General features: G+C 36.3%; 1 protein-coding gene across 22 annotated transcripts in view; it reads left to right on the forward strand.

Annotated features, from left to right (window-relative positions):
* The window catches only part of VTI1A (vesicle transport through interaction with t-SNAREs 1A), a 376,929-nt gene that overhangs the window by 47,037 nt on the left and 303,051 nt on the right, over window positions 1-26,841 (forward strand). For 21 of the 22 annotated variants that reach the window (XR_007471299.1, XR_007471300.1, XR_007471302.1 and 18 more), the window contains exon 4: window positions 25,384-25,461. Coding sequence is in view for 18 of the 22 variants with exons in the window: in XM_033421028.2 (XP_033276919.1) it covers window positions 25,384-25,461 (78 nt within the window). In the remaining 4 variants the exon portion in view is untranslated. Of the gene's footprint in view, window positions 1-17,055; window positions 17,200-25,383; window positions 25,462-26,841 lie in introns of all 22 variants that reach the window. The other variant, XM_033421042.2, reaches the window with a different exon arrangement.

Raw genomic sequence — 26,841 nt, forward strand, 5'->3', positions numbered from 1 at the left:
AGAATTAAGCCTACTTCTTTTGTTTCTTTTAACACAACTAACTTGACTTCTTTTTTGGTGTGTATTTTTGGTGTTGGTACCCTGCAAGCAACTGATTTCCATATTTTTGTATGTTGATTCCTTAGGAACAAACAAAACAAAGAGTTTCTATGGAAGTTTGGAGTATGCCTGTAACTTAAATTGCCTTGACTGTCTCTCATTCCTGAAAGAAAGCAAACACATTTTTGTGTTGCTTATTGTTTTTCCTCAGAAGGTAGAGGATTCCCATTTGATAAGGTGCTTATTTTGTAAATAACAAAATCTAAAATTAAAATTTTGATATTGAGCAAATGTTTTCTTTAAATAAATTTCCCAATTTTTTTTCCACTAACAGATGGTGGCTCTAGGAGAGATTTTAAGAGGACAGCCCTTGTATCAATGTTTAACTCTTACGGGGTGTATGATAGAAATCATCTTTTATCACTTAATTGCTTGGTTTTGAAAGTTATACTGCTTGTTGTTATCCACGTGAAGTAGTGTGTTTATATTGTTATTGGGGTTTTCAGTTACCATTTCTTATTTCACCTATGCATATAAGTCTGACGTCATAGATATACAGAAATTGTGAATGAAAAAGATTCGTTGGATTAATTATTCCTTCTTAGAGGGGCCAAAGTATGATCACTCCCTATGGCATGCTGTTCAGCATTCTAAGACACTTGACTCAATGAGTCAAACATGAGGATTCCTTCTTTTTCTCCCTTGGGAAACTGCTCTATGGTCCAGAATATCTCACTCTTTTGGAATTTTTCTTAATCTCATAGGCAAGTGCTGAAAAGTCCTAAAAACATGACTAGAATTCCTTCTTACATTATTGGAAACCTTTCACCCAGCAGATGCTGGAGATTGTGGTGCTGGTAATGATGAAGATAATGATAGTTATAATGATTACAGAGGTGTGCAGGGAAAATTCTCCCTTCCACCTCTGTTGTCCATCTCACTTCCCCATTCCACCCTCCCCTCCAATCACCAACCTAGGTAACTTCTGTTATTAATTCCTTGTATATCTTTCCAGCTTTTATATATGTATATACGAGCAAATACAACTGTACATTCTTCTCCCTTCCCCCTTTAAATAACAGCACGAAAATGGTGAGCCATACAAAAGACAGCAAAAATGACATATACTATACTACACCTTGCTTCTTCACTTTCTGTATTTTAACTTTGCTGCCTTATTAGTGTACTTATTGTTTGCAATTTTAGTTTATTCTCTTGGATTTTTGAGATATACAGTTATATCATCTGTAAGTAGTCGTGGAAAATGCTAAATAATAGTACTGTTAGTGGTCACTGTTTCCTTTTTTTGAGAAACAGTTTTATTGAGGTATGCTTGACATGTATATGACATATATTTGACATATATGTGACTATACATCTGATTATATATGACTATATATATAACTACATATATATATATATACACAAACACATATATATTCTTTGTTCCTTTGGTCCTTATTTCTTGCCTTCTTTTTTGAGTAAATCACATAATTTTTAATATTATGTTCTATCTCCCATATTCAATTTTTATTTATACCCCTTTGTGTTTATTTTTTAGTGGTTCCTATAGGAGAGTACAGTGTGTATCTTTATTAGTCTGCTTTCAAACAATGTCGTATTCCTTCATAGACAGTTTAAGACTTTACATAGTAGAATTCCATTTACTTGTCTCTCACCCTTTGAACTCTTGTTATCTTATATTTTACTTCTACATATGCTATCCTCATGACAAATACTTAGAAAAAGTCTTTTATATTTACCCAGGTATTTATTATATTGGAACTCTTTTTTCCTTCACACAAATCACAATTTCCATTTGGTGTTATTCTCTTAAGTCTAAAGAACTCATTTTAACATGTCTAGTTGGTCGATTCTCTCAGGTTTTATCTGATTTACAAATGTCTTTATTTCACTACCATTTTTGAATGATATTTTCACTGGCTTTTGACTTTCAGTTTGACAGGTTTCCCATCCTTCTCCCTACCTTTCTGCACTTTAAAGGTGTAATTTCATTGTCTTCTGTAAAGTTTTCAGCCATTATTTATTCAAGTATTTCTTCTGCCCCCATTTCTTTCTTGTCCTTCTTTGACTTCTGTTACAAATATGTTAGGTCACAATATTATTTCACAGTTCTTGGATGCTTTTCTTTTATCTTTTGTCAGTTTTTTGTATCTTTGTGTTTCAGTTTGGATACTTTACATTGATCTCCTTTTAAGTTTACAGATCCTTTCCTTTGCTGTTTCTGGTCTGCTCTTAAGTCTATTTTCATGATATCATATTTTTTTTTTTTTTTTACCTTTCATTTCTCCAGTATCCCACCCGCATCAAATAAAGAAAAATACTTTTTAAAATTTACGAATATTTCATTGTTGTAAAGTTAAAGCCATAAAAATAATCAAATGGCCTACTATCATACCGTTAGAAGAAAAAAAAAAAAAGGTGTTCATGAGAGTTCCATATTAGAATACAAGTTTTCCTTAGGCACCTGTTTATGTATGCTATTCTGCTCTTTACAATAAATAATTAAATTTAAAAGACTTAATTCCTCACTTTTAAGACCTTATTAGTTTACAAATTACATATTGACCTATGCTAAATTTTATACCGACCCATGCTAATGAATTCAGTACAGAAAACAAAAAACACTGCACTCAAGCAAACTACATATATATATATATATATATATATATATATAACTTATATGAGAATTGCTACTCCAGCTTTCTTTTGGTTTCCATTTGCATGAAATACCTTTTTCCATCCCCTTACTTTCAGTCTATATGTGTCTCTAGGTCTGAAGTGGGTCTCTTGTAGACAGCAAATATATGGGTCTTGTTTTTGTATCCATTCAGCCAATCTGTGTCTTTTGGTGGGAGCATTTAGTCCATTTACATTTAAGGTAATTATCGATATGTGTGTTCCCATTCCCATTTTCTTAATTGTTTTGGGTTTGTTATTGTAGGTCTTTTCCTTCTTTTGTGTTTCTTGCCTAGAGAAGTTCCTTTAGCAGTTGTTGTAGAGCTGGTTTGGTGGTGCTGAACTCTCTCAGCTTTTGCTTGTCTGTAAAGGTTTTAATTTCTCCATCAAATCTGAATGAGATCCTTGCTGGGTAGAGTAATCTTGGTTGCAGGTTTTTCTCCTTCAACACTTTCAATATGTCCTGCCACTCCCTTCTGGCTTGCAGAGTTTCTGCTGAAAGATCAGCTGTTAACCTTATGGGGATTCCCTTGTGTGTTATTTGTTGTTTTTCCCTTGCTGCTTTTAATATGTTTTCTTTGTATTTAATTTTTGACAGTTTGATTAATATGTGTCTTGGCGTATTTCTCCTTGGATTTATCCTGTATGGGACTCTCTGTGCTTCCTGGACTTGATTAACTATTTCCTTTCCCATATTAGGGAAGTTTTCAACTATAATCTCTTCAAATATTTTCTCAGTCCCTTTCTTTTTCTCTTCTTCTTCTGGAACCCCTATAATTCGAATGTTGGTGCGTTTAATGTTGTCCCAGAGGTCTCTGAGACTGTCCTCAGTTCTTTTCATTCTTTTTTCTTTATTCTGCTCTGCAGTAGTTATTTCCACTATTTTATCTTCCAGGTCACTTATCCGTTCTTCTGCCTCAGTTATTCTGCTATTGATCCCATCTAGAGTACTTTTAATTTCATTTATTGTGTTGTTCATCGTTGCTTGTTTCATCTTTAGTTCTTCTAGGTCCTTGTTAACTGATTCTTGCATTTTGTCCATTCTATTGTCCATTCTATCTCCAAGATTTCGGATCAACCTTACTATCATTATTCTGAATTCTTTTTCCGGTAGACTGCCTATTTCCTCTTCATTTGTTAGGTCTGGTGGGTTTTTATCTTGCTCCTTCATCTGCTGTGTGTTTTTCTGTCTTTTCATTTTGCTTATCTTACTGTGTTTGTGGTCTCCTTTTTTGCAGGCTGAAGGTTCGTAGTTCCTGTTGTTTTTTGTGTCTGTCCCCAGTGGCTAAGGTTGGTTCAGTGGGTTGTGTCGGCTTCCTGGTGGAGGGTACTAGTGCCTGTGTTCTGGTGGATGAGGCTGGATCTTGTCTTTCTGGTGGGCAGGTCCACGTCTGGTGGTGTGTTTTGGGGTGTCTGTAGACTTATTATGATCTTGGGCAGCCTCTCTGCTAATGGGTGGGGTTGTGTTCCTGTCTTGCTAGTTGTTTGGCATAGGATGTCCAGCACTGTAGCTTGCTGGTCGTTGAGTGAAGCTGGGATCTCTTGGAGATTTTTGCTGTTTGATATTATGTGCAGCTGGGAGGCCTCTTGTGGACCAGTGTCCTGAAGTTGGCTCTCCCACCTCAGAGGCACAGCACTGACTCCTGGCTGCAGCACCAAGAGCCTTTCATCCACAGGGCTTCTTAATTTGGGATGATTTGTTGACTATTCAGGTATTCCACAGATGCAGGGTATATCAAGTTGATTGTGGAGCTTTAATCCGCTGCTTCTGAGGCTGCTGGGAGAGATTTCCCTTTCTCTTCTTTGTTCTCACAGCTCCCAGGGGCTCAGCTTTGGATTTGGCCCCGCCTGTGCGTGTAGGTCGCCGGAGGGCGTCTCGATATCATATTTTTAATTACATTTTGATACCGTATTTTTGTTTGTTTGTTTGTTTGTTTTTTGGCCGTGCTGCACGGCTTGTAGGATCTTAGTTCCCCAACCAGGGATTGAACCCACGCCCTCTGCAGTGAAAGAGCAGAGTCCTAACCACTGGACTGCCAGGGAATTCCCTGATGCCGTAATTTTGTGTTGTCATTTCCATTTGGTTCCATTTCCATTTCCATTTTTATAGTCTCTCTTTCTTCACTGAAATTCCCCATCTCTTCATGTGTATTGTCCATTTTTCCACCATATCCTTTAGCATTTTTATGATACTTATTTTAAAGTCCCTGAATGATAATCCCAATATATGGATCATCTTTCAGTATGCTTCACTGACCATGGGTCATATTTTCTTTTTCTTTCTTTTTTTTTTTACATCTTTATTGGAGTATAATTGCTTTACAATGGTGTGTTAGTTTCTGCTTTATAATAAAGTGAATCAGCTATACATATACATATGTTCCCATATCTCTTCCCTCTTGCGTCTGCCTCCCTCCCACCCCTCCAGGCGGTCACAAAGCACCGAGCTGATCTCCCTGTGCTATGCGGCTGCTTCCCACTAGCTATCTACTTTACGTTTGGTAGTGTATATATGTCCATGCCTCTGTCTCGCTTTCTCACAGCTTACCCTTCCCCCTCCCCATATCCTCAAGTCCATTCTCTAGTAGGACTGTGTCTTTATTCCTGTCTTACCCCTAGATTCTTCATGACATTTTTTTTTCTTAAATTCCATATATATGTGTTAGCATATGGTATTTATCTTTCTCTTTCTGACTTACTTCACTCTGTATGACAGACTCTAGGTCTATCCACCTCATTACAAAGAGCTCAATTTCGTTTCTTTTTATGGCTGAGTAATATTCCATTGTATATATGTGCCACATCTTCTTCATCCATTCATCTGATGATGGACACTTAGGTTGTTTCCATCTCTGAGCTATTGTAAATAGAGCTGCAATGAACATTTTGGTACATGACTCTTTTTGAATTATGGTTTTCTCAGGGTATATGCCCAGTAGTGGGATTGCTGGGTCATGTGGTAGTTCTATTTGTAGTTTTTTAAGGAACCTCCATACTGTTCTCCACAGTGGCTGTATCAATTTACATTCCCACCAACAGTGCAAGAGGGTTCCCTTTTCTCCACATCCTCTCCAGCATTTATTGTTTCTAGATTTTTTGATGATGGCCATTCTGACTGGTGTGAGATGATATTTCATTGTAGTTTTGATTTGCATTTCTCTAATGATTAATGATGTTGAGCATTCTTTCATGTGTTTGTTGGCAGTCTGTATATCTTCTTTGAAGAAATGTCTATTTAGGTCTTCTGCCCATATTTGGATTGGGTTGTTTGTTTTTTTGTTGTTGAGCTGCATGAGCTGCTTATAAATTTTGGAGATTAATCCTTTGTCAGTTGCTTCATTTGCAAATATTTTCTCCTATTCTGAGGGTTGTCTTTTGGTCTTGTTTGTGGTTTCCTTTGCTGTGCAAAAGTTTTGAAGTTTCATTAGGTCCCATTTGTTTATTTTTGTTTTTATTTCCATTTCTCTAGGAGGTGGGTCAAAAAGGATCTTGCTGTGATTTATGTCATAGAGTGTTCTGCCTATGTTTTCCTCTAAGAGTTTGATAGTTTCTGACCTTACATTTAGGTCTTTAATCTGTTTTGAGCTTATTTTTGTGTATGGTGTTAGGGAATGATCTAATCTCATACCTTTACATGTACCTGTCCAGTTTTCCCAGCACCACTTATTGAAGAGGCTGTCCTTTCTCCACTGTCCATTCCTGCCTCCTTTATCAAAGATAAGGTGACCATATGTGTGTGGGTTTATCTCTGGGCTTTCTATCCTGTTCCATTGATCTATCTTTCTGTTTTTGTGCCAGTACCATACTGTCTTGATTACTGTAGCTTTGTAGTATAGTCTGAAGTCAGGGAGCCTGATTCCTCCAGCTCCATTTTTCGTTCTCAAGATTGCTTTGGCTATTCGCGGTCTTTTGTGTTTCCATACAAATTGTGAATTTTTTTGTTCTAGTTCTGTGAAAAATGCCAGTGGTAGTTTGATAGGGATTGCATTGAATCTGTAGATTGCTTTGGGTAGTAGAGTCATTTTCACAACGTTGATTCTTCCAATCCAAGAACATGGTATATCTCTCCATCTATTTGTATCGTCTTTAATTTCTTTCATCAGTGTCTTATAATTTTCTGCATACAGATCTTTTGTCTCCTTAGGTGGGTTTATTCCTAGATATTTTATTCTTTTTGTTGCAGTGATAAATGGGAGTGTTTTCTTCATTTCACTTTCAGATTTTTCATCATTAGTGTATAGGAATGCCAGAGATTTCTGTGCATTAATTTTGTATCCTGCTACTTTACCAAATTCATTGATTAGCTCTAGTAGTTTTCTGGTAGCATCTTTAGGATTCTCTATGTATAGTATCATGTCATCTGCAAACAGTGACAGCTTTACTTCTTCTTTTCCGATTTGGATTCCATTTATTTCCTTTTCTTCTCTGATTGCTGTGGCTAAAACTTCCAAAACTATGTTGAATAAGAGTGGTGAGAGTGGGCAGCCTTGTCTTGTTCCTGATCTTAGTGGAAATGCTTACAGTTTTTCACCATTGAGGACCATGTTGGCTGTGGGTTTGTCATATATGGCCTTTATTATGTTGAGGAAAGTTCCCTGTATGCCTACTTTCTGGAGGGTTTTTATCATAAATGGGTGTTGAATTTTGTCGAAAGCTTTCTCTACATCTATTGAGATGATCATATGCTTTTTCTCCTTCAATTTGTTAATATGGTGTATCACGTTGATTGATTTGCGTATATTGAAGAATCCTTGCATTCCTGGAATAAACCCCACTTGATCATGGTGTATGATCCTTTTAATGTGCTGTTGGATTCTGTTTGCTAGTATTTTATTGAGGATTTTTGCATCTGTGTTCATCAGTGACATTGGCCTGTAGTTTTCTTTCTTTGTGACATCCTTGTCTGGTTTTGGTATCAGGGTGATGGTGGCCTCGTAGAATGAGTTGGGGAGTGTTCCTCCCTCTGCTATATTTTGGAACAGTTTGAGAAGGATAGGTGTTAGCTCTTCTCTAAATGTTTGATACAATTCGCCTGTGAAGCCATCTGGTCCTGGGCTTTTGTTTGTTGGAAGATTTTTAATCACAGTTTCAATTTCACTGCTTGTGATTGGTCTGTTCATATTTTCTATTTCTTCCTGATTCAGTCTTGGCAGGTTGTGCATTTCTAAGAATTTGTCCATTTCTTCCAGATTGTCCATTTTATTGGCATAGAGTTGCTTGTCGTAATCTCTCATGATCTTTTGTATTTCTGCAGTATCAGTTGTTACTTCTCCTTTTTCATTTCTAATTCTATTGATTTGAGTCTTCTCCCTTTTTTTCTTGATGAGTCTGGCTAATGGTTTATCAATTTTGTTTATCTTCTCAAAGAACCAGCTTTTAGTTTTATTGATCTTTGCTATCATTTCCTTCATTTCTTTTGCATTTACTTCTGATCTGATTTTTATGATTTCTTTCCTTCTGGTAACTTTGGGGGTTTTTTTGTTCTTCTTTCTCTAATTGCTTTAGGTGCAAGGTTAGGTTGTTTATTCGAGATGTTTCCTGTTTCTTGCGGTAGGATTGTATTGCTATAAACTTCCCTCTTAGAAGTGCTTTTGCTGCATCCCATAGATTTTGGGTCGTAGTGTCTCCATTGTCATTTGTTTCTAGGTATTTTTTTATTTCCTCTTTGATTTCTTCAGTGATCGCTTCGTTATTAAGTAGTGTATTGTTTAGCCTCCATGTGTTTGTATTTTTTACAGATCTTTTCCTGTAATTGATATCTAGTCTCATAGCGTTGTGGTCGGAAAAGATACTTGATACGATTTCAGTTTTCTTAAATTTACCAAGGCTTGATTTGTGACCCAAGATATGATCTATCCTGGAGAATGTTCCATGAGCACTTGAGAAAAATGTATTCTGTTGTTTTTGGATGGAATGTCCTATAAGTATCAATTAAGTCCATCTTGTTTAATGTATCATTTAAAGCTTGTGTTTCCTTATTTATTTTCATTTTGGATGATTTGTCCATTGGTGAAAGTGGGGTGTTAAAGTCCCCTACTATGAATGTGTTACTGTCAATTTCCCCTTTTAGGTCATATTTTCTTGACTCTTCATGTGTCTTGTAATTTTTGATTCTATGCTGGATATTTTGTATAAAAGAGAGTCAAGTAAGTAAAATTTTATCCAAACATTTCCCCCCCTTACCCCCACCCCAAAACCCTCCCTTTTATTTCAGGCTTCTATGGCTAAGTCAACTTGACCTTTATTGGGCTGTGTGGGGGCTTTATTTATTTTATTTTTTTTTAGCTTCAGCTTAATTCACATGTTTTGAGGCTGAAGTTAGGATTTTCCTTGTGAGCAGGGCTTGAGCTCTGAGCACTGGTGAGTTTCCAAAGACTTCTTTCTGCTTTTCAGCTGGGCCACCGTCTTTTTGATTTGTGGGAGATCCCTCTCTCACTTTTACAGCCCCACTGCTACCTTTATGAGTCTCTGGGGAATTCTCTTTGCTAGCCAGTCTTGCTCCCTGGCTTTCAGTAGCTTGGCAGATTCCTCTCTGCCCTGCTGCATAAATCAAGCCTTAGAAGGGCAGTTGCCTTATACTGTTTGAAGATCCGGAATGCCTCAGAGGGTTTCTCTCACTTCTCCTGTTCTTCTCCCCTACTTCAACTTTTGGTGGCTGGAATTTTAGAATGCCTCAGATAGGTTTCCATCAGTTCCTTTGCCCATTCCCTAGCCTACTGTAGCCAGAGTGCTTAGCATGGACTTTTCTTAGCTCTGCTGCCTTGCACCCCACCTTCAGAGGGCCAGCTCTTTTAGGACTGAGGGAGGTCTTGTGCAACCCAGGGGAGCATCTCTGTCAGAAATTCTCCGATGCCCTGAGCACTCAGTAATGACCCATGGGAAAGCATTACTTGGTAGACCCTATACCTCACTCTGTGGCTCAGGTTCCTTGAAATCCTAATCTGTTATGCCAGCCCTGATGGCAACCTTTAATAGTTAGTTAGAAGTGTGACTGGTTTCTTCTTACCGATATCTGTGGAGGCTTCCTCTACTCTGCCAAGAATGAGAACAGCCATGGGTTTCTTCTCTGTTATAAAAGGCTTATGGTTTTTTGGACTGTATTTCAGTTAGGTGTCTTTGTATCATCAGCTCTCTGATAGGTTTCTAAAAATTGTGATTTTTGTAGCTTCTGCAGCTTGTTTTGTTTGTTAAGGTGAAAGCAATGGCTTCTTGTGTTTTTCTACATTCTTTGGGAAGCAGAAGTCCTGTGTTATTCTTTATGTAACTCTGCTTCTCTCAACAAACTGTGTCCCAGAGTGCTTCTGCCAGCAGCTTGCTTACACCTTCCCACAGCCATTGTTTCAAATGAAGAATATAGATTTTGTGCTTTAGAATGAGTCCCTCATCTTTAGGAAGTGTATTTTAGTTGGTGCTTTTTTAGCTCGGCTGTGGTTGTGTCCTCTTACCATCCTTCAGGCATTTTGTCATCTGGCTCTGCATGATCTCATCTGCTTTGGGACACCTCTCCACATAATTTGGGATCTATGAATAATATCTGTTTTCTAGTTTTGCCAAGAAAGGAGAATTCCGAGTATATTTGTTCTTGTTATTCCCACCTACCCAAACCCAGAGGGGAAGGAGAGGGAAAAGTGATGACTTAGAGGGAACCTGTTAACTTATGCAGCTGTGTTCTTCTTGCAAGTCCCATTTAATCATTCCAACAAAGTGTTTTTCATTTCTTTTATGCAGATATGCAGACTGAGACTCAGAAAGTTTAGACACCCTTTCTTCAGTCACATAGGTAATAAATAGCAAAACTAGGATTTGAATCATAGTTTAACTCATACTGTTAAATAAAGTGCTGGTAATGAAGCACATTATCTTTGAAGGTTCTATGTTATACTACTGTCTGAATTCTTTTCGGAGTTTGGGATGACATCTACAAGTATTTTCTCTGGGATCACATATATAAGTATTTGTTCTTCTAGAGAGAGCAAATGGGTGAATGGGAGCCTAAATCCTCAGAAAACGTTGAGGGTCAAAGCAGAGAAAATCAAGGTCAGATATAAATTAAAAGAGTCAAAAGAAAAAAGACCAAAAATGGAAGGCAAAATTGAGTCCCAAGGGCAAGGAGGAACTGGAATGGAATGGCAATCTGGTCTTTATAGTCAGAAGTTTGGGTGATAAATAACTGGGAGCAGAACTGAAGTGGCCATGTTGGGCAAAGTTGTGTGAGGCCATCTTAGAATAAAGAGCTGAGGTGGGCAAACCCAGAGTTTTATATGCTAGAAGAGTAGACTTGCTGGCATTCTCAATAATAATTATTATTATGATTAGAGCAGTTATTATTCTTTAATTCCCAGTATGTGTTAAGCACTGTATTGGTTGTTTTATAAACTTTACCTTGGCTACTACACAGGGGCTCAAAAACTTGCTTATTAATCATAACTAGAAAAGGATGAACCTGAGATTTGAATCCAGGCTCGTTGGTTGCCCAAATTGGAGATCTGTTTAATTTATCATATTGTGTTTTCAAAGGACAAGAAAACAAATTTAAATTTAGGGCAAGTAATAGTAACTTGCCCTAAAACTCAAATAAAAATTAGTGCGTGTATATAATTTAATGTTAAATATATTCAGAGCAGAAATCAGAAAGAACAGAAAAATGAGTGGCCTCCTCAGCTTTACAGATGGTAAGATGGGGTACACTTTTAGTTCATGGTAGAATCTGGAAGAATCCACTAATGTTCATCTCTGGGTATTGTTGGGGTTACCATGCCTAAAGGTAATTCAGAGGTGGGTCCCTCAGATGATTAAAGGATTAGAAAATTAGACAGATGAAGTAAGGTCCTGGGATCATTTTCCCTGCATGTTGTGGAGTTGTTAAGTGTCTTCAAGTCTATGAAGAAGTGTTACACCAAGTGTGGTCAGCAGCTGTGGCTGGGTTCTACTGTATGTGTGACTGCAGGACCATAGATTTAAGTTTAATTTAGGGAAACAATTCCTGACAGTAATCGGTGACTGTTGGTAAACCTCCTTTGTGAAGGTTAAGGAATCTCCTTCCCAAGGTCTTTATCAGGTACATTCAGTGTGCCATGACGTCAGGGAGCAAGGCACACTAGAGGACCTCTCAAGGTCCCTTCTAGCCCTCAGGTCCTATCATTATTGCATATTTATAGAGCGCCAGAATTGGCTGTGTTCTTTTCAGAGAATGGAATTACATTCAGTCCCAGTCCAGGGCTATCACAGTCAAAATTAGACAAATCAGCCATACCTTGATTGCCAAATCAAGTCAAAGTTTAGTGGGCACATGTCTAACTATGTGAGAGTGTGTGTTCTCTTCAAGAACATTAGAGCATGACCTAAGAGCACGCTAAAAGATCTTTAGTTAGTGCAGAACACTCCGGTGAAATTTGTACTAGGATCCTCTAGGCATTTTTGTAAAATAATAAATCATTTATTTGTTAAGCAATCTGATTTAGAATTATTGTCCTCAACACTTTTATTCAGAATGAAATGAAGGGAAAAAAGAACTGTACATTACCGCAAAACTGTTTTTGTTTTTTTTTTTGCGGTACGCGGGCCTCTCGCTGTTGTGGCCTCTCCTGTTGCGGAGCACAGGCTCTGGACGCGCAGGCTCAGCGGCCATGGCTCACGGGCCCAGCCACTCCGCGGCATGTGGGATCTTCCCAGACCGGGGCACGAACCCACGTCCCCTGCATCGGCAGGCGGACTCTCAACCACTGCGCCACCAGGGAAGCCCCCGCCAAACTATTTTAAATGGTAGATAATATTCTGTCATTATGAACTGATAACTTTGAGCTTCTCTGACCAGGTATGATTTAGAGTCCATTCTACTAGCTGAACTACAAAAGAAAATTACGTTGCTAATTTAAAACTAACAAATGTAATCCTGCATTGTTACTGAAAAAAGCTAAAAGAGAACAAACACCATTGTATATAATAAAAATTAACAGTTTAAATAGTCTGAATTTGAAAGGAGTAATGGTCTCATACTTTAGCTTAACATGAGCTGTTATCTATCTAATCAAGGATTTATTCTGGACATTAGCTAATCTCAGACATTAGCTAGTTGTAGAAAATTAGCTTAGCAAGAGCCTCTATCTCCTTATCCCACTAACCTTTTCATACTTTTTAATCACTTTAAACTTTTTATTTGGAACTAATTTCAAACTTTCAGAAAAGTTTAAAGGATAGCACAAAGAACATACATATACCCTTTACCTAGATTTGCCTATTAACATTTTGTACTGTTTGCTTTATCATTTTTGTATGCTTTCTCTATTGATCTTTTCAACTCTACGTATGTCTATTTTTTTCTGAACTGTTTGAAATTAAGTTGCATACATCATGCATCTGTTCATGTTTTTAAATTAATGTAATTTTATAACTTTCTTCAAAGTAAAAATAATTTTTCTCAGATAGTTCTATCATTTACCAAAATGTAGAGGCCACTTGGAGCATTACATTTTACCTTGCTTTTGTCCTGTTATCTATTTTAACTACCGTTCATGAGGTCCTTTTCATGTCATATCTGGACTCTACTATTTTTTTAGATTGTCCTCTAATAAAATCTAAAGTCTTGACATAAGTACCTGTTGCTACAACATAAAAAGTTATAGCTATGTCATGTGACATATTACAGAATTTTGTAAAGTGCTCAATTTTGATTGAAGAGAACTCATTTTCTAATGTAAATGCTTGCATTTAAGTAATTGAACTAATTAGATTTCTATTTAGTAAAATTACATTGGTTCAGTTGAAGTTTTTGATCTGTAAGTTTGTTTATTTTCTGTGTCAGCTCAATGTGGATTCCCAGGGTTGAATTTGCATGTTTGCTTACATCCTTCACAGCAGTGTCTGATCCTACAAGTCTAAGAGTGAGTTTCACTGAAAGAGTAGCTCCAGAAGTTCCATAATGAAGATGCAACTTATAGAAAAGGGAACGGGATTCAACTCAAACAAAAATAATAGGGGAGGGGATTAAACTATTTTATATACTGATGGGCAAATTGATGTAATTTTTAAGTTGTGAAAATTTTATTACTTTGTCTTCACTGATGTAATTTATCAACATCTTTAATGTCTAAGATTAACACCAACTTATAATAGACCCTCTGACTATTTTTCCAAGTAGTCTGAGATATGGAAGAGATTGGGTGTAACTGTGATGAGGTCAGTTCTCTAAGGTTTTCAGTTATTCTTTGTGAGTGTTGAAGACACAGAGCCGGAATCAGTTTAGGCTCAGGGAGAATGGTGGTTTTACTTCTCAGATTGACTATGTTGTGGGCAGAGGCATCACCTGCATTCCCCAAAGGACTATAGGTCAGAGAATAAACTCAAAATGCAACACAATATTAACTTTTTCATGTAGCTGATGAATTTTGACTTGGAATTTTCTTAGAAAGCCTCGTTCTCCTCTGATAACATGTAATTCCTGTCTGTTAGCATTTTTTTTCTTGTGTGTTTATTAGTATTAAGCATATTTCATTCTTACTTCCTGTTAGACCACTGCCAGAAAAACTAGACAGAATTAGTTCCCAAAATATTTTTCTTTCTTAGCACCCACACACAGGATGTGCGATCTATAGTAATTCTTATTCATTTGAAATAAAGCAATTTGTTCCTATCAGTAGAGGATAGGTTTGTTGTTTTAAATTGCTGGGTTTTGTTTTTGTTGGCATGTTCCCCAATACAAATTGAATGGCTGACAAAAATCTATTTGTATGACAGTTCAATCTAGATAAGTGCCCTCTGTTGCCTAACGGTACAATTTGGGGTCTCAGACATAAAAGCAAACTGAATGCCGGGCTTGTAGCAGAGCTTCTTCATGCAGATTAACAGAAATAATCCATATTCCTCAGGTCCACAAATCAGAAAAACAAAGGAGAAATGTGCATGCACATCATCTCATTTGAAAGGGTGGTCTTTTAGCTTCTACATCATGAAAATTGGAAATATCTGACTTAGGAGAACAGTACAATAGCTGATATGACATATGCCTACATTTGAAATTAAAGAGAAATGTGGTCTTGACTTATGAAGTTAGAGAGAGGTCTGCTGCTTAGCATTTTCCCATAATGTATTGGCTTTTGTCAAATGAATTTGCTTTTTATTTTAACATGCCTACTCTGAAATAAGTTATATCTTTAGACAATGATTCTTTTATAGCTTTGATATTCTGCTACAGATAGGGTTGAAAAGGTCTCCTTTACTCCCCAAGATGAGGCGCTGAGAATTTGTACCTGTTGGCTTACCTTTGCCTAAAAACATGTCAGTCTTTCCATACAAGTATCTGTCAAATATAATTCATATATAAAAAGAATGATGAAATATGTGGTAACAACAGTTATGGGGAAAGAATTGGGACTACAGACATCCTGGAAATATGGCTAAGGGCCCCAGTTGTAGATATTCTGAAAAATAAGGGTTTAATCCGTAGGGCTTGGTGATTGGATTTGGAGAGTAATGGAGAGAGTAGGAAAATTTTTAGGATTTTATCTGCGTTGACTATGTACCTGGTAACACCATACCTCAAATTAGGGAAAACAGGAGGAAGAGCAGCATACAGGAGAAAGAAAATGCCCCACTTTGTCTGTGTTAAGTCTGAGATGCCTTTTGATTATCTAAGGCACCGAGTACGAATTAGATTTATGCAAAAAACATGTCTTCGCCAGCCTCTAGGTGGTGGTTAGAACAACAGGTATAGATGAGATCAAACAGATGAGTGAGAATAGGGCTAAGGATGGAGACCCAGGGCATACAGAGAGAGCAATTATGATGAAGGAGACTGAGAAGGAGAGACCAGAAGGATAGGAGGAATTTCAAGGGAGGGTTGTGGTGTAACTGCTAAGGAGAAAGTGGGCAACAATGTCAGATGCTATTGAGAGGTCTAATGAAACAAGGACTGAAAAGTGGCCATTGGAGCCAAAGTTGGTACAATTTGTGCAACAAAATTAATGAAGTAGTATTGGCTTATAAGCCAAAGTATAAAATAAATATCCGTGAGTTCATACTGATACCGACTAATGATTGAATAGACAGATCTCCCATGCCAGATAATTGATGTAGATGCTCCTTCCTCAAGGAGGTGGAGCGTAACTCTCCAGTCCTTAAATGGGGGCTGTTCACAGTGCATACAGTACAAGGAGGAGGAAGAGAGTAGCTTTACAATGGAGAAAGCTGATAAACATCTCCTCAGCCAGGTGATCAAGGTCAACATCAACAGTGATAAATCATGTTGATAGTCTGTACCTTTGATATGATGTTGATGAAAATAGCACTTTGCCCCTGTGGTCTTCCTCCCCAAAACTTATAACCCCCGTCTAGTCATGAGGAAAACCTCAGACTAATCCCAATTGAGGGACATTCTACAAAACACCAGTACTCCTCAAAAGTGTCAAGGTCATCATAAACTAGGAAAGCCTGAGAAATTGTGACAGCTAAGAGGAGCCTAAGGAGACATGACACCTAAATGTAATGTGGGGTATTGGATGGTGTCCTGGAACAGAAAAAGAACATGAGGTACTAAGGAAATCTGAAAAAAGTATGGACCTCAGTTTATAATAATGTGTAATAATGAACAATTGATTCCTTCGTTATGGCGAATGTACCACAGTAATGTAAGATGTTAATAATAAGAGACACAGACGTAGAGAAAAACGTATGGATACCAATGGGGAAGGGGGGGTAGGATGAATTGGGAGATTGGGATTGACATATATACACTATTGATACCATGTATAAAACAGGTAACTAATGAGGACCTACTGTATAGCACAGGGAACTCTACTCAGTGCTCTGTGGTGACCTAAATGAGAAGGAAATCCAAAAAAGAGGAGATACATGTATACGTATAGCTGATTCACTTTGCTGTATAGTATAAACTAATACAATATTGTAAAACAATACTATACTCCAATAAAAAAAGAATAATATTAACATCAAAAAAAATAATAAGGGAAACTAGGTGTAGGTTATATGGGAACTCTCTGTATTATCTTTGTAACTTTTCTAGAAATCTATAACTATTCTAAAGAAGTTATTTTAAAATGATTTTGTTAACTAGGAAGTCATTGGTGTTCCTGGGGAGTCCTGTGGCGTGGTAGGAAAACATCCAGTTTGTTGGAAGTTGATAAGCTGCTGGGACATGAATAAGTGTAGTTAGTGCTTGTAGTATACTCTTTCGAGAAGCTTGGCTAGAAAAGGAAGAATAAAGAGCAGTTGGGCATTAGCTGGGGAGTGTAGTATAGGGTAAAATAACCTTTTAAAATATTGAAAGTTGGGGTACACTTAAAAATGTTTGTATTCTTAAAGGGAAGAACCAGTAGAGAGTGACACATTGAAGATAGAAGAGAAAGAACATTTATTGATGAAGCAAAGCCCCTCAGTAGGCAGGATTTTATTCTGTTCAACTGAAAATGGAGAATCTTTTAGACTCACAACATGTTTATGAATCAGGTATGAATATTTATATTTACTTAATCATATTTTATAGTTTTGCGTCACCCAGGTATAGAAGTAATCTTCAAAATATTTCCGTAGAGGATTTGGGCTAAAAGAGTTTTGTTTTATTGGCTAAGCATCACAGTTATATTGGCTGTATTCATAAAGCATTAAAAGGTATATTGTACACCTCTGAATTATGAGCACTGTAAACTCAAGGTAACACAGCATATTCTTTAATGAAGAATCTCTCACAACATGGGTCCAAAAGTAAGTACCAAGAAAAAAAGTACTGTAAAAATTGTTTGCTTATGAGATGGCTGGTTCCAAGCTAGAATTTTAGAGTAGATAAATCGGGAGTCACCAGATCTCACGGGTAAGCAGATAATTCTTAGCACATCTTAATAACTGGTGTGGCTCCTCTTCTGCCATGAGGTTAAATTATTGTTGCTTTATGTTGTAGCCTTTGAAAATTCATCTTGAAACATCTCAGTTACACCCATAGGTGTGGTTGTGACTCACCAACTGAGATCAGACACTTTTTTCTATCAAATAAAACATTCTGCCTTAAGCATGTGTCACCCTTGGACTTTCAAATTTATTGTTGTCAATATTCCAGATGTTAGCAACAAAGTATAAGTAAAGGTTCGTTGGTTTGTTTTGGAGGAGGGTGACAAGAAACAAAATCTACAGACTAATCAACTTTATAGCTGATGATACATTCATAGAACTAGGTGAATGGTACAGCCAACCTTACCCTGGGGAATGGGTGATAAGACACCCCCAGCCTGTCTTGGTGGTCTGGTAAAGTGAAAACAGCACTGGCATTGGGAAACGGATTCTGTCCTTCTTCTGCCAGGTCTTTCCCGGGTGTGTGGCCTTGGGTAGATCGCCCATCTGGCTTGGAACCTCTCATCTCTACGTTTGCAGGATGGTTTAGATGATGCTGAATGTCACTGTCAACTGTCAGATTCTGTCATTTATGTGATAACCTCAGTGACAGTTACATAGAATCCTCAAGATCATTTGTTCTTGGATGTCTGGATCACTTGAAACTACGACTGTGGATGGATTTTCAATGAATGAATCACTTTTCCTTCCTAATGCTAGGCAGATTACATAGGGAAACCTAGATACAAATTAATTATATAAATCTACATACTTTATTTCAGTAATTCTTTTAAAAATATAAATAAAGCATCTGTTATATAGCATTGATTTATCAGAGTATCATTTTCCAATGGGAATGTATAGGGTATTTATATATCATTATCAAACAAAATAATGAACATTTTGACATTTTGATTATTTCAAGTACAGTATGTGGAGTTATTTTATATTCAGAAAGACTGTAAAGAATTAGACTTCCTCTGCTGCATACTTACACTGTTCCAGATGTTGACAACAACATCTGGGCATTCTATCATGAGCTGATTTTCTGAATGAAGTAACTTAATTATTGATTGACAAACTAACATGATATAAGACACAGACACACTATGTTCAATAGCAGTGTCAAAGTTGTAAACTACAAACATATGCAAGCAAGTGGGGCCATGATTCTAACTAACTCAAGTTGCATTTTGAAACACTAACGTTAAACTTAAATTTCAGGCGTAAGTTTAGAAATGCTGGAGGAGGAAACGAAGAAGTGCAGTTACATCATTTCTGGGCTGTCTGTTTTGCAAATCATTAAATGATGTAGTGGCAATGTGGTCAGAGTTCCTAGTATAAATAAAAGTCTATTCTAGCATTGTGAAACATAAATAGAGTCATTCCATATGGATTGCATATGGGTTTGTATGAGTCTATATGTGTATATATACAGATATAACCTCATCATATGGAAATAAATATTCACATGTGATATTAAAGCTAAATTTAAAAAAATAATTAGGAGAAAATGTGGTATGATTTATCTTATTATTTATAGCCAAAACATAAATATCCATTTCAAACACATAAAATGTTTTGAAAGTACAAGCAAAAATAGTAAATAAGAATGATTATAATAGAAAGACATTTGTAATTGTACTTTTTTGAAAAAAATTTCTAGTATTACATACTCAAGAGCAATGGGTTATTTTAGTGTTCGCACGGTAACCTGCTTTTCCAACTGCTGGTAGCCTAGCAGCAGGGCATGTTAGTATTTTCTCTCTGGTGGCTTGCATATGGTCCATTGGGCATGAGTTTATGATAGATAGAAGGTGTGCTTTCCCTTTATTAACGCTACAGTATTGGTGACATGTGGCATGTGCACTTTCTAGTGAATGAGTTTGACCTTTAACTCTAAACAGTCCCTTGAGCAAGAGCAAGCCATGTTTAGTGGAATGACTACTTAGAAGAAACAGATTGGAAGTTCCTTTCTCTGATAGCATTAAAGAAATGCAGGAAAGTTTTTTATCATTGAAAGTCATCCAAAAATTGTGGAACCATAAAATAGGAAATTGGGCAAAACAATGTAGTAGTAGAATTACTGGATGAAATAATGGAATTTTTAAAAGCAACTTTTGTTATATATTGGCAAATCATTTTCAACGAAAGATGCACTAATTTATACTCTCAGTCATGTATGTGTACTGGTTTTATTGTATCCTTTCCAATATTATCAAGTAATATTTAGTTGAACATCCTTTGCAGGGTTATCACATCCAAGGTATTATGATAGACTTCCATTTGTTTATAATATTTAAATCCTCACAAAAGCCCTGGGAAATAAATATTGTCACCACTTTTTTAGAGATTGAGGGAACTGATGTTCAGAAAACTTAATTTTGACCAAAGATCACATACTGAAAAGTTACTTCTGTTCTTTGCACTCAGTGCCCTGTGCTTTGTCATCCTAACAACTTTCCAAGGATCAAACATTTACCTAACAGTTTACTTTACCTTTACCTATATCATGTAGTATGGTATGTTTTAATCTTAAATTGCTATTTGCTAGAAATTAGTACAGCACAGAGAACATGGTCATAAACAAAATTTTATAAATTCCGTTTTATTTTTTTCTCCAAAATTTAAGTTTCCTGTCCTGGATTGATGAGCCTTTTTAAGTCCTGGGTCAGAGGTAGAGTAAGGATGAAAAGCTGAAATCACCAGCAAAGAAATAGAAGTAGGGTTAAAAATGGAATGCCTTGTTCCAAAGATAGATGCTTTTTAGAAAATGCCATCTGGATATTATGGAAGTATGATATTTTTTAATTAGAACCAGATAAAGTTAGGTAAGAAATGAGTACCAGCAATTATATGGCTAGCTAGTAAATATAATTTCACGGTATTCTGTAGCTATCCCAAAGTGTGAATTATAACAGGAGCAGTTAAATTCTTTAGAGTAGTTAAATTCTTTGGCTATGAAAGTGTAACAGTTTTTAATAGGTGTATCACCTGGTAACCTGGGGCATTATTAAATATATGGAGACTGAAAGACATGGTAGAAGCAATGGAAAAGTCTGGCCAGGCTGGGTGATTTGTTTTAGACCTATGGAGAAATCTATTAACCATTTCTTCTATAGACCAATTTGATTAGGAAGTAGGACAAGCTGTTCTTTCATTACTTACCAAAACCATACTGCACTTTGTATCAATTATTTGGCTGTCTGCAGCACATAGATTAGAATAAAGGGCTTTCTTAGTGTTTGTGAATGTTGCGGATTGCTGATTAGTAATTAAAGTACTGAATGAAGAAAATCAGGCCAAAATTGAATGGGAATGAGAAAGTCTTAATTCTGTAATACAGATTTTGTCTTAAGCGGCCCATTCAACATAGTAACATTCTTCATAACCCTGGAGTGTTTGCCTCCCATGTAAAACTCAAATCGAATGCCTTAGAGATTGTTTCCTCTCCCATGCCTTGTGATGTAGCTGTATGGGTATTAATTTAGTGAAATATCCTGTCTGCCAGGTGTGGGAACTAGCTGATTTTATTGTAATACCAGATCATTACTTAGTTCATATGCAACAGAGTGCAGCACATGGAAAGCATTATAAATCTATTTACAGTGTGGCTGGTCTGATGATAACATTGTATTAAATTCCCAGGTGAGGCAATTTAAGCAATTGCTTTGCCATGTACACGCCATGGAAATTAAATTCTCATATATGCTCTAGTAATAAACCAACTTCATTGTTATGCTTATGCTAGTGGTGGGTGCTAGAATCCTCATTCTGGTTACGTATACCCTGTTTCACATGTAGAATCTTACAGGAGATGGTACCCAGATCACAGTTCTTAATTAGTTTAAACTAAGTTAATTCATTTTGTTTCTAGTTTAGCAGTGCCTGTCCAGGAACACATTCAGTTCAGTTGGGAAATGTTAAGGTCAAGTAGATAGATTGTTTCAAGCCAAATTTCCAGAGAGAACTGAGCAAGTGTATCTGTTTGAACTTGGCTTTAAGAGAATCAGCCAATCAGTATGCAGACGTTCTGTTCATCAAGTAAAAACTGCTGGGAGTCTGAAATTCTTGCTTTCATAACCAAAGACTCACTTTTGTTGTCAGTTTAAAATAACCATTGAAATTTTGTGCATCATGTCTTAGTGATAACAATCAGTTGTTAATTTGTCATTTTTTCTATGGTTCATATATTGTCTGTAGATTTCTCTGTCCAACTGTGTCTAGTCCACCTAAGCATATAAGTTAGAAGGAATAAACTTTACAAAAACACACAACTAAAAGTGAGAAATGTCCTTGTATTTAACTCTGTGTGTGTGTGTGTGTGTGTGTGGCAGATATTGTCAGTTGAAGCTTTTCCATCCTTATGGTACAGACCTGAAATTGCAATAGATTACAAACTGCAGAGAGCTTCTGTCTTCTCCAGAAGCCACATATAAAGCACCAGTAGACAGTGGTAACTGACAACTAAGACTAAAAATGTTGACAATTTCTTGATTTGCCTGGTTAGCTTATGTATAGAAGTCATTAACTATTTATAAAATGCATTATGAATTGGGTTCCTTCAAACTGTAGCTGACTGTGTGACATTTCCAGCTCAAATTCTCATGCTTGCATTTGACTAAAGTACAGATTTTATACAGTTGATAATAAAGCAAAAAATATTTTAGTTGGTTTATAAAGATACAGTAGGTGTTTCAGTTTCATTAGCTTTGAGTCTGCCAAATTAAAGTATGACATAGTACTTAGCAATGTAGAGTGACATTTTAAAAAAATTCCACAAAATGTAAAATATTTTATTGATATTTTGGAGGAAAATTCCATGAAATAAGCAGGTTGTCATTCAAAGGAATTGGCCTTTTTTTGGTATTCAATTAGTTTAGTGATGATTCTGCAGGCTAAATTACAGTTGATTAAAATCGGCTTATTTAAAATTTCAAACCATAAAAATTTAGGAGAAAATACCAATGTCATGCATTTAAATATAATTCTTAGTAAAGCAAAGTGTTAATTTAAAAAAAATTTTATAAAGTGGTACTTGAGTGTAAAGAGTTCAGTTTTCAGCATTAGCTGTGTCATTTTCATGAGGAACTATTTCTGATATTTGAAATGAGTTATCTTTTCAGTCAGTCAGAAGAACATTTTAAGGGAAGTCAGTCCTATCAGAGAACATTTTATAAACTCAGCATATCATTTGCTTAATTACATCCAGAAAGCCATCCCAATGAGCAGTTTTAACCATCCCAATGGTAAAGAATGACATTTATAGGGACCACCCTTCAGCTGTGGATAAATCTTTAGTTCTCTGTTGCTGAGCATGTACACCCTTAATTGCTGGTTTTTAAAAGCAATGGATTCTAACCAAAACAAGATTAGATATTTAGGGATACATGTTTATAATTTTCTTCTTCTTTTGAAATACATCAAATCAAAATAAGAATATAATATAATTAAACAATCTATGCCAATTTGTTGGTATTTTGGTATAAAAGGGAAAAACAAAAACCATCTCTATATGATATTCTTGCATACTGTGGAATGTTTTAGTCCCCCATAGTGATGAAATGAATAATTAAAAAGGCAGCTCTGATACCACAGCCTGTTTAAAGGTTCTCATTTCCTTTAATGCCGTAAAATACTAGTTTGAAACTAGTTTGAAGCTAGTTTGAAACTACCGTAGCGAGGAGCTCCAAATGGGCAAAAGAAAGGTTTGGCTTGATTGAAATATTGTGGTAAGGCCATGAAGGGTACTGTCCTTGTAATTTAGCATTTTTCAGTACGATATGAAGTCAGTAGAAATAGCTAACTAATAGTAGCTTCAGTGAATACGGTAAGAGAAGCCAACCTAATATCCACTGTTTGTGGTGGTAAGAAGCCTGCCATATTCAAAAATGAATGAGTTGGATCACTCCTGAATAGTTAAGACATCTGATATAGATGTCATTACTGACGTCAGTCTAATGACCTAACTTTTCTATTTTGTCCTTTCTGCAACATGGTTGCTTTCATTTATCTACTGCCAGAGTATGAGATACACATTTGTAGCAAGGAAGGGGAGCTTGGGGTAGAGACTTAGGGCAGGAGGGGCTACCACCATCTCCTTTGTAACATTTTGCAATTTTTATATTTTTTTTCCTGAGAGTATTCAGAGGGTAATAAAATGAGGAGGAAATTTTGTGCGGTAGAATGAGTACTGAGCTGTAAGTCAGGACCACAGAGTTCTAGTCTCAATTTAACCAAAGCTACCTTTAGAATTCCGCGAGACTGATTTTTTTTTCTCTAAAAAAATAAAAGGATGTCTAGGTTTATTTATTTTTATTTATACCCCATTCAGCCCTTTTCAACTGGATTCTGCCAGAGAGTTAAGCCTTAATGCCCTAAAGTTTCTATTCTATGTAATGAACTAAACTCTCTCTCATGTCCCATCTTTGGGAGAATTGAGAAAATAGTCACTGAAATCATTTTCTGTATTTTGTGGTTCAGAAAAAGAACCCCAATTGAGAAAGGCAACTTTAAAATGATTTAAAGTCTATTAGTTTTTCTTGTCAAAAGTCCTTTTAAATTCTAGTATAGTAGGATTTTATGTTTAAGATATTATGATCTCTGTGTGGCGAAGCAGTGTTACTCATTCACTGGTTTAAAAATCTAATTAAAAATCTTGTTGACTTCTGCTCACGGATTATGGATAGTCCTTTTAAACTACAATAATTTTTCATATCACAGTTGAGCAGGTAAGACATATTAAGTGCTAAACTGTAGACCCCAAGTGGGAAAAGATTACTGTTTCCCAACTGCCATTTTTTAATTGACTGTTTTTGCTTAGTTAGTTCAGAAGCAGAAAAGGCAGCAAAGTAATCTGTAAATCGGCATTTGGGTCTGAAATAGTGATGCTGAAGTAGGATCTGAGGATGGCACTCTAGCTTCACAGCTAATTTTCAGAGCTTTTTAGCTTTTCCAAATGTGTGCATGTTTAGATAATTCATGAGTTGCTTGCAGACATGTCCCTCTGACTTTACAGGTAAAGGTAGATTTCTTGTAAAACAAAATTTCAGTGTGTGAAAAATCGATCCATAGCCTGCTTGTCTTTATTTATTGGAATTGTGAAAAGCTGGCTCATAGCCTACTTGCCTTTATTTACTGGGGTTGGGAAATTTAATTTGTTTTACCAGATGCACACATACACACACTCCCACTGCTTTTCCTTAGGCCATTTTTATAGAGGACTTGGAGACATTTAAATTATTGTTTGGAAACGGCACGTGCTTTTAAATTCTGGTTAGTAACATCACAATAATGAAAGAAATAGGGATATGCTATTTTCCAGGCATTCCAGTGTATAGTTGGAGATATTATATTATCCTAGAATTAGAGATTTTAAAAAACCTATATTGTAGAGTCCATTTCCTGCCACAATATTAAAAGACCTCCATATACTTTTGTTTTAATTACAATCTGGTGAGTGTTGCAGATATACAGCTATATAGTTGTATTTCCTTTAGCTTTGTGGTCTGATTTGAATGACTCTGCATGGAATAACATATCAATTCTGATCCGTTTGTGAATAATAATAGAGTACTTAACACAATGCAGAGTTTTCTTCCATTACTGGCATTTGAAAAAACTTCTAATTTACATTAAACTCCTCAAGTTCAAGAACTTTGCACAACTTTGGTTTGCACATTTGAGCAAATAGGTTTCCATTAGGGGGCTCTCGAGGTTTGAGATGATCAGCGTTGATACCAATAATGCTTCGAAGTCTTTACATTCTAACGTTCATCTTGCTCTCTCCCTTTTTGTTTTGTTTTATAGAAAAGGTCACGGATTGCCTACAGTGACGAAGTACGGAATGAGCTCCTAGGGGATGATGGGAATTCCTCAGAGAACCAGGTAGAATGCTAATCAGGAAGGCCCGGTGGGTGGCTGGAGGGTGAAGGAGGTCACTGGCACACTGGGCTCTCAAGCTGCTCCGTAACAGTATTAGCAGCAACTCATGTGGAAGCGATACTGTTTAATGCAAAGCTGGAGTCTTAATCAACTTCAAAATGTTTCTTGGAGATCTTACATTTAACCCTTTACCTTGTGATCACTGTCTGCTATCTTTTTAAAAAATCTTTTCTTCTCTTTTCTTTATTATTTAGTACTTAAGGAATAACTTGAAACACACTGTTTGCAGACAAAGCCAAGGTCCTCACCTCAAACACATGTAAAAGGAATAAAAAAGTACATAATGCAGCTTTGATAATAATGCAGTATAATTAAATCAACACTTGCAGCAAAACAAATGAAAGTAAGCTTTCAAAATTCGACAGGGCAGCTCAGTCTCCTATTGTGTAGCTTCTTAAAAATACATTCACCAAAATGCAAATTGTAAGCACCAGTGTGGAACTTGGATACTCACATAAAGGTCCTGCCCCTGTCAAATAATGAAGATGATGATGATGATGATGATAGTGGTAGCAGTGGTAATAAGAAAAGGAAAAGTCTTCACAGTTTAAGATCTGCACAGGCAAAAAAATTAAGATATAATTTCTTCTTAAAGAGGCCTTACAACTTGGTTGTCAGTTCTCACTGGATCACACAGTAGTGTCATGAGTCTAATTAATGTCCCACTTCTTTCTTTGAATTAATACTGCAGATTTCGTGAATTCATGTAGATAATATATATGACTTTAAAAAAATGTTTCAAGAACCTCAGAGTAGAGATGATTTTAAAAATGTCTCAAACAGTCCCAGTTTTTCTTTGACACTTTTAAAGAAAGTAAATGATAGGGAACTTCAGAAACAAGACCTGAATGTGTTTATTAATGTTACCTTGGCAAGTCTAGTAAAAGTCTCTACTCTCTAAATAAAAATGAACATAAACCATTCATTGAGTACACCAAAATTTTAATAAGATACTAAAACATAATATATTGATATTCATTATAAAAATTCATAATAGTATTTACCATTTCAAGTAGAATATAAGTTTATATATGCTGAAATTATATTACTATCCACTAAAATGTTAACATTGTAAACAGGGTTGTTGCTTATGTGATTAAGGCCCCCATCTGTCCACCCCCCCAAAAAGGAGAGGAATCACTGAGCTGATTGTGTTTGTTTTGGGGAAGATCTTACCTCCTCCACTATTTGGATGTTATCAGCTTGAGTTCAGACATGTAAACATATTAAAATTTGACTTGGGATTTCAGCTTCCCTGATTGAAATGTGAGAATAGCTAAGGGAAAAAAAAAAGGAGCACATTAAACACAAAAGCGTGATGTG

Source organism: Orcinus orca, chromosome 14 (assembly GCF_937001465.1).
Source record: "Orcinus orca chromosome 14, mOrcOrc1.1, whole genome shotgun sequence".
Classification (NCBI taxonomy): Eukaryota; Metazoa; Chordata; class Mammalia; order Artiodactyla; family Delphinidae; genus Orcinus; species Orcinus orca.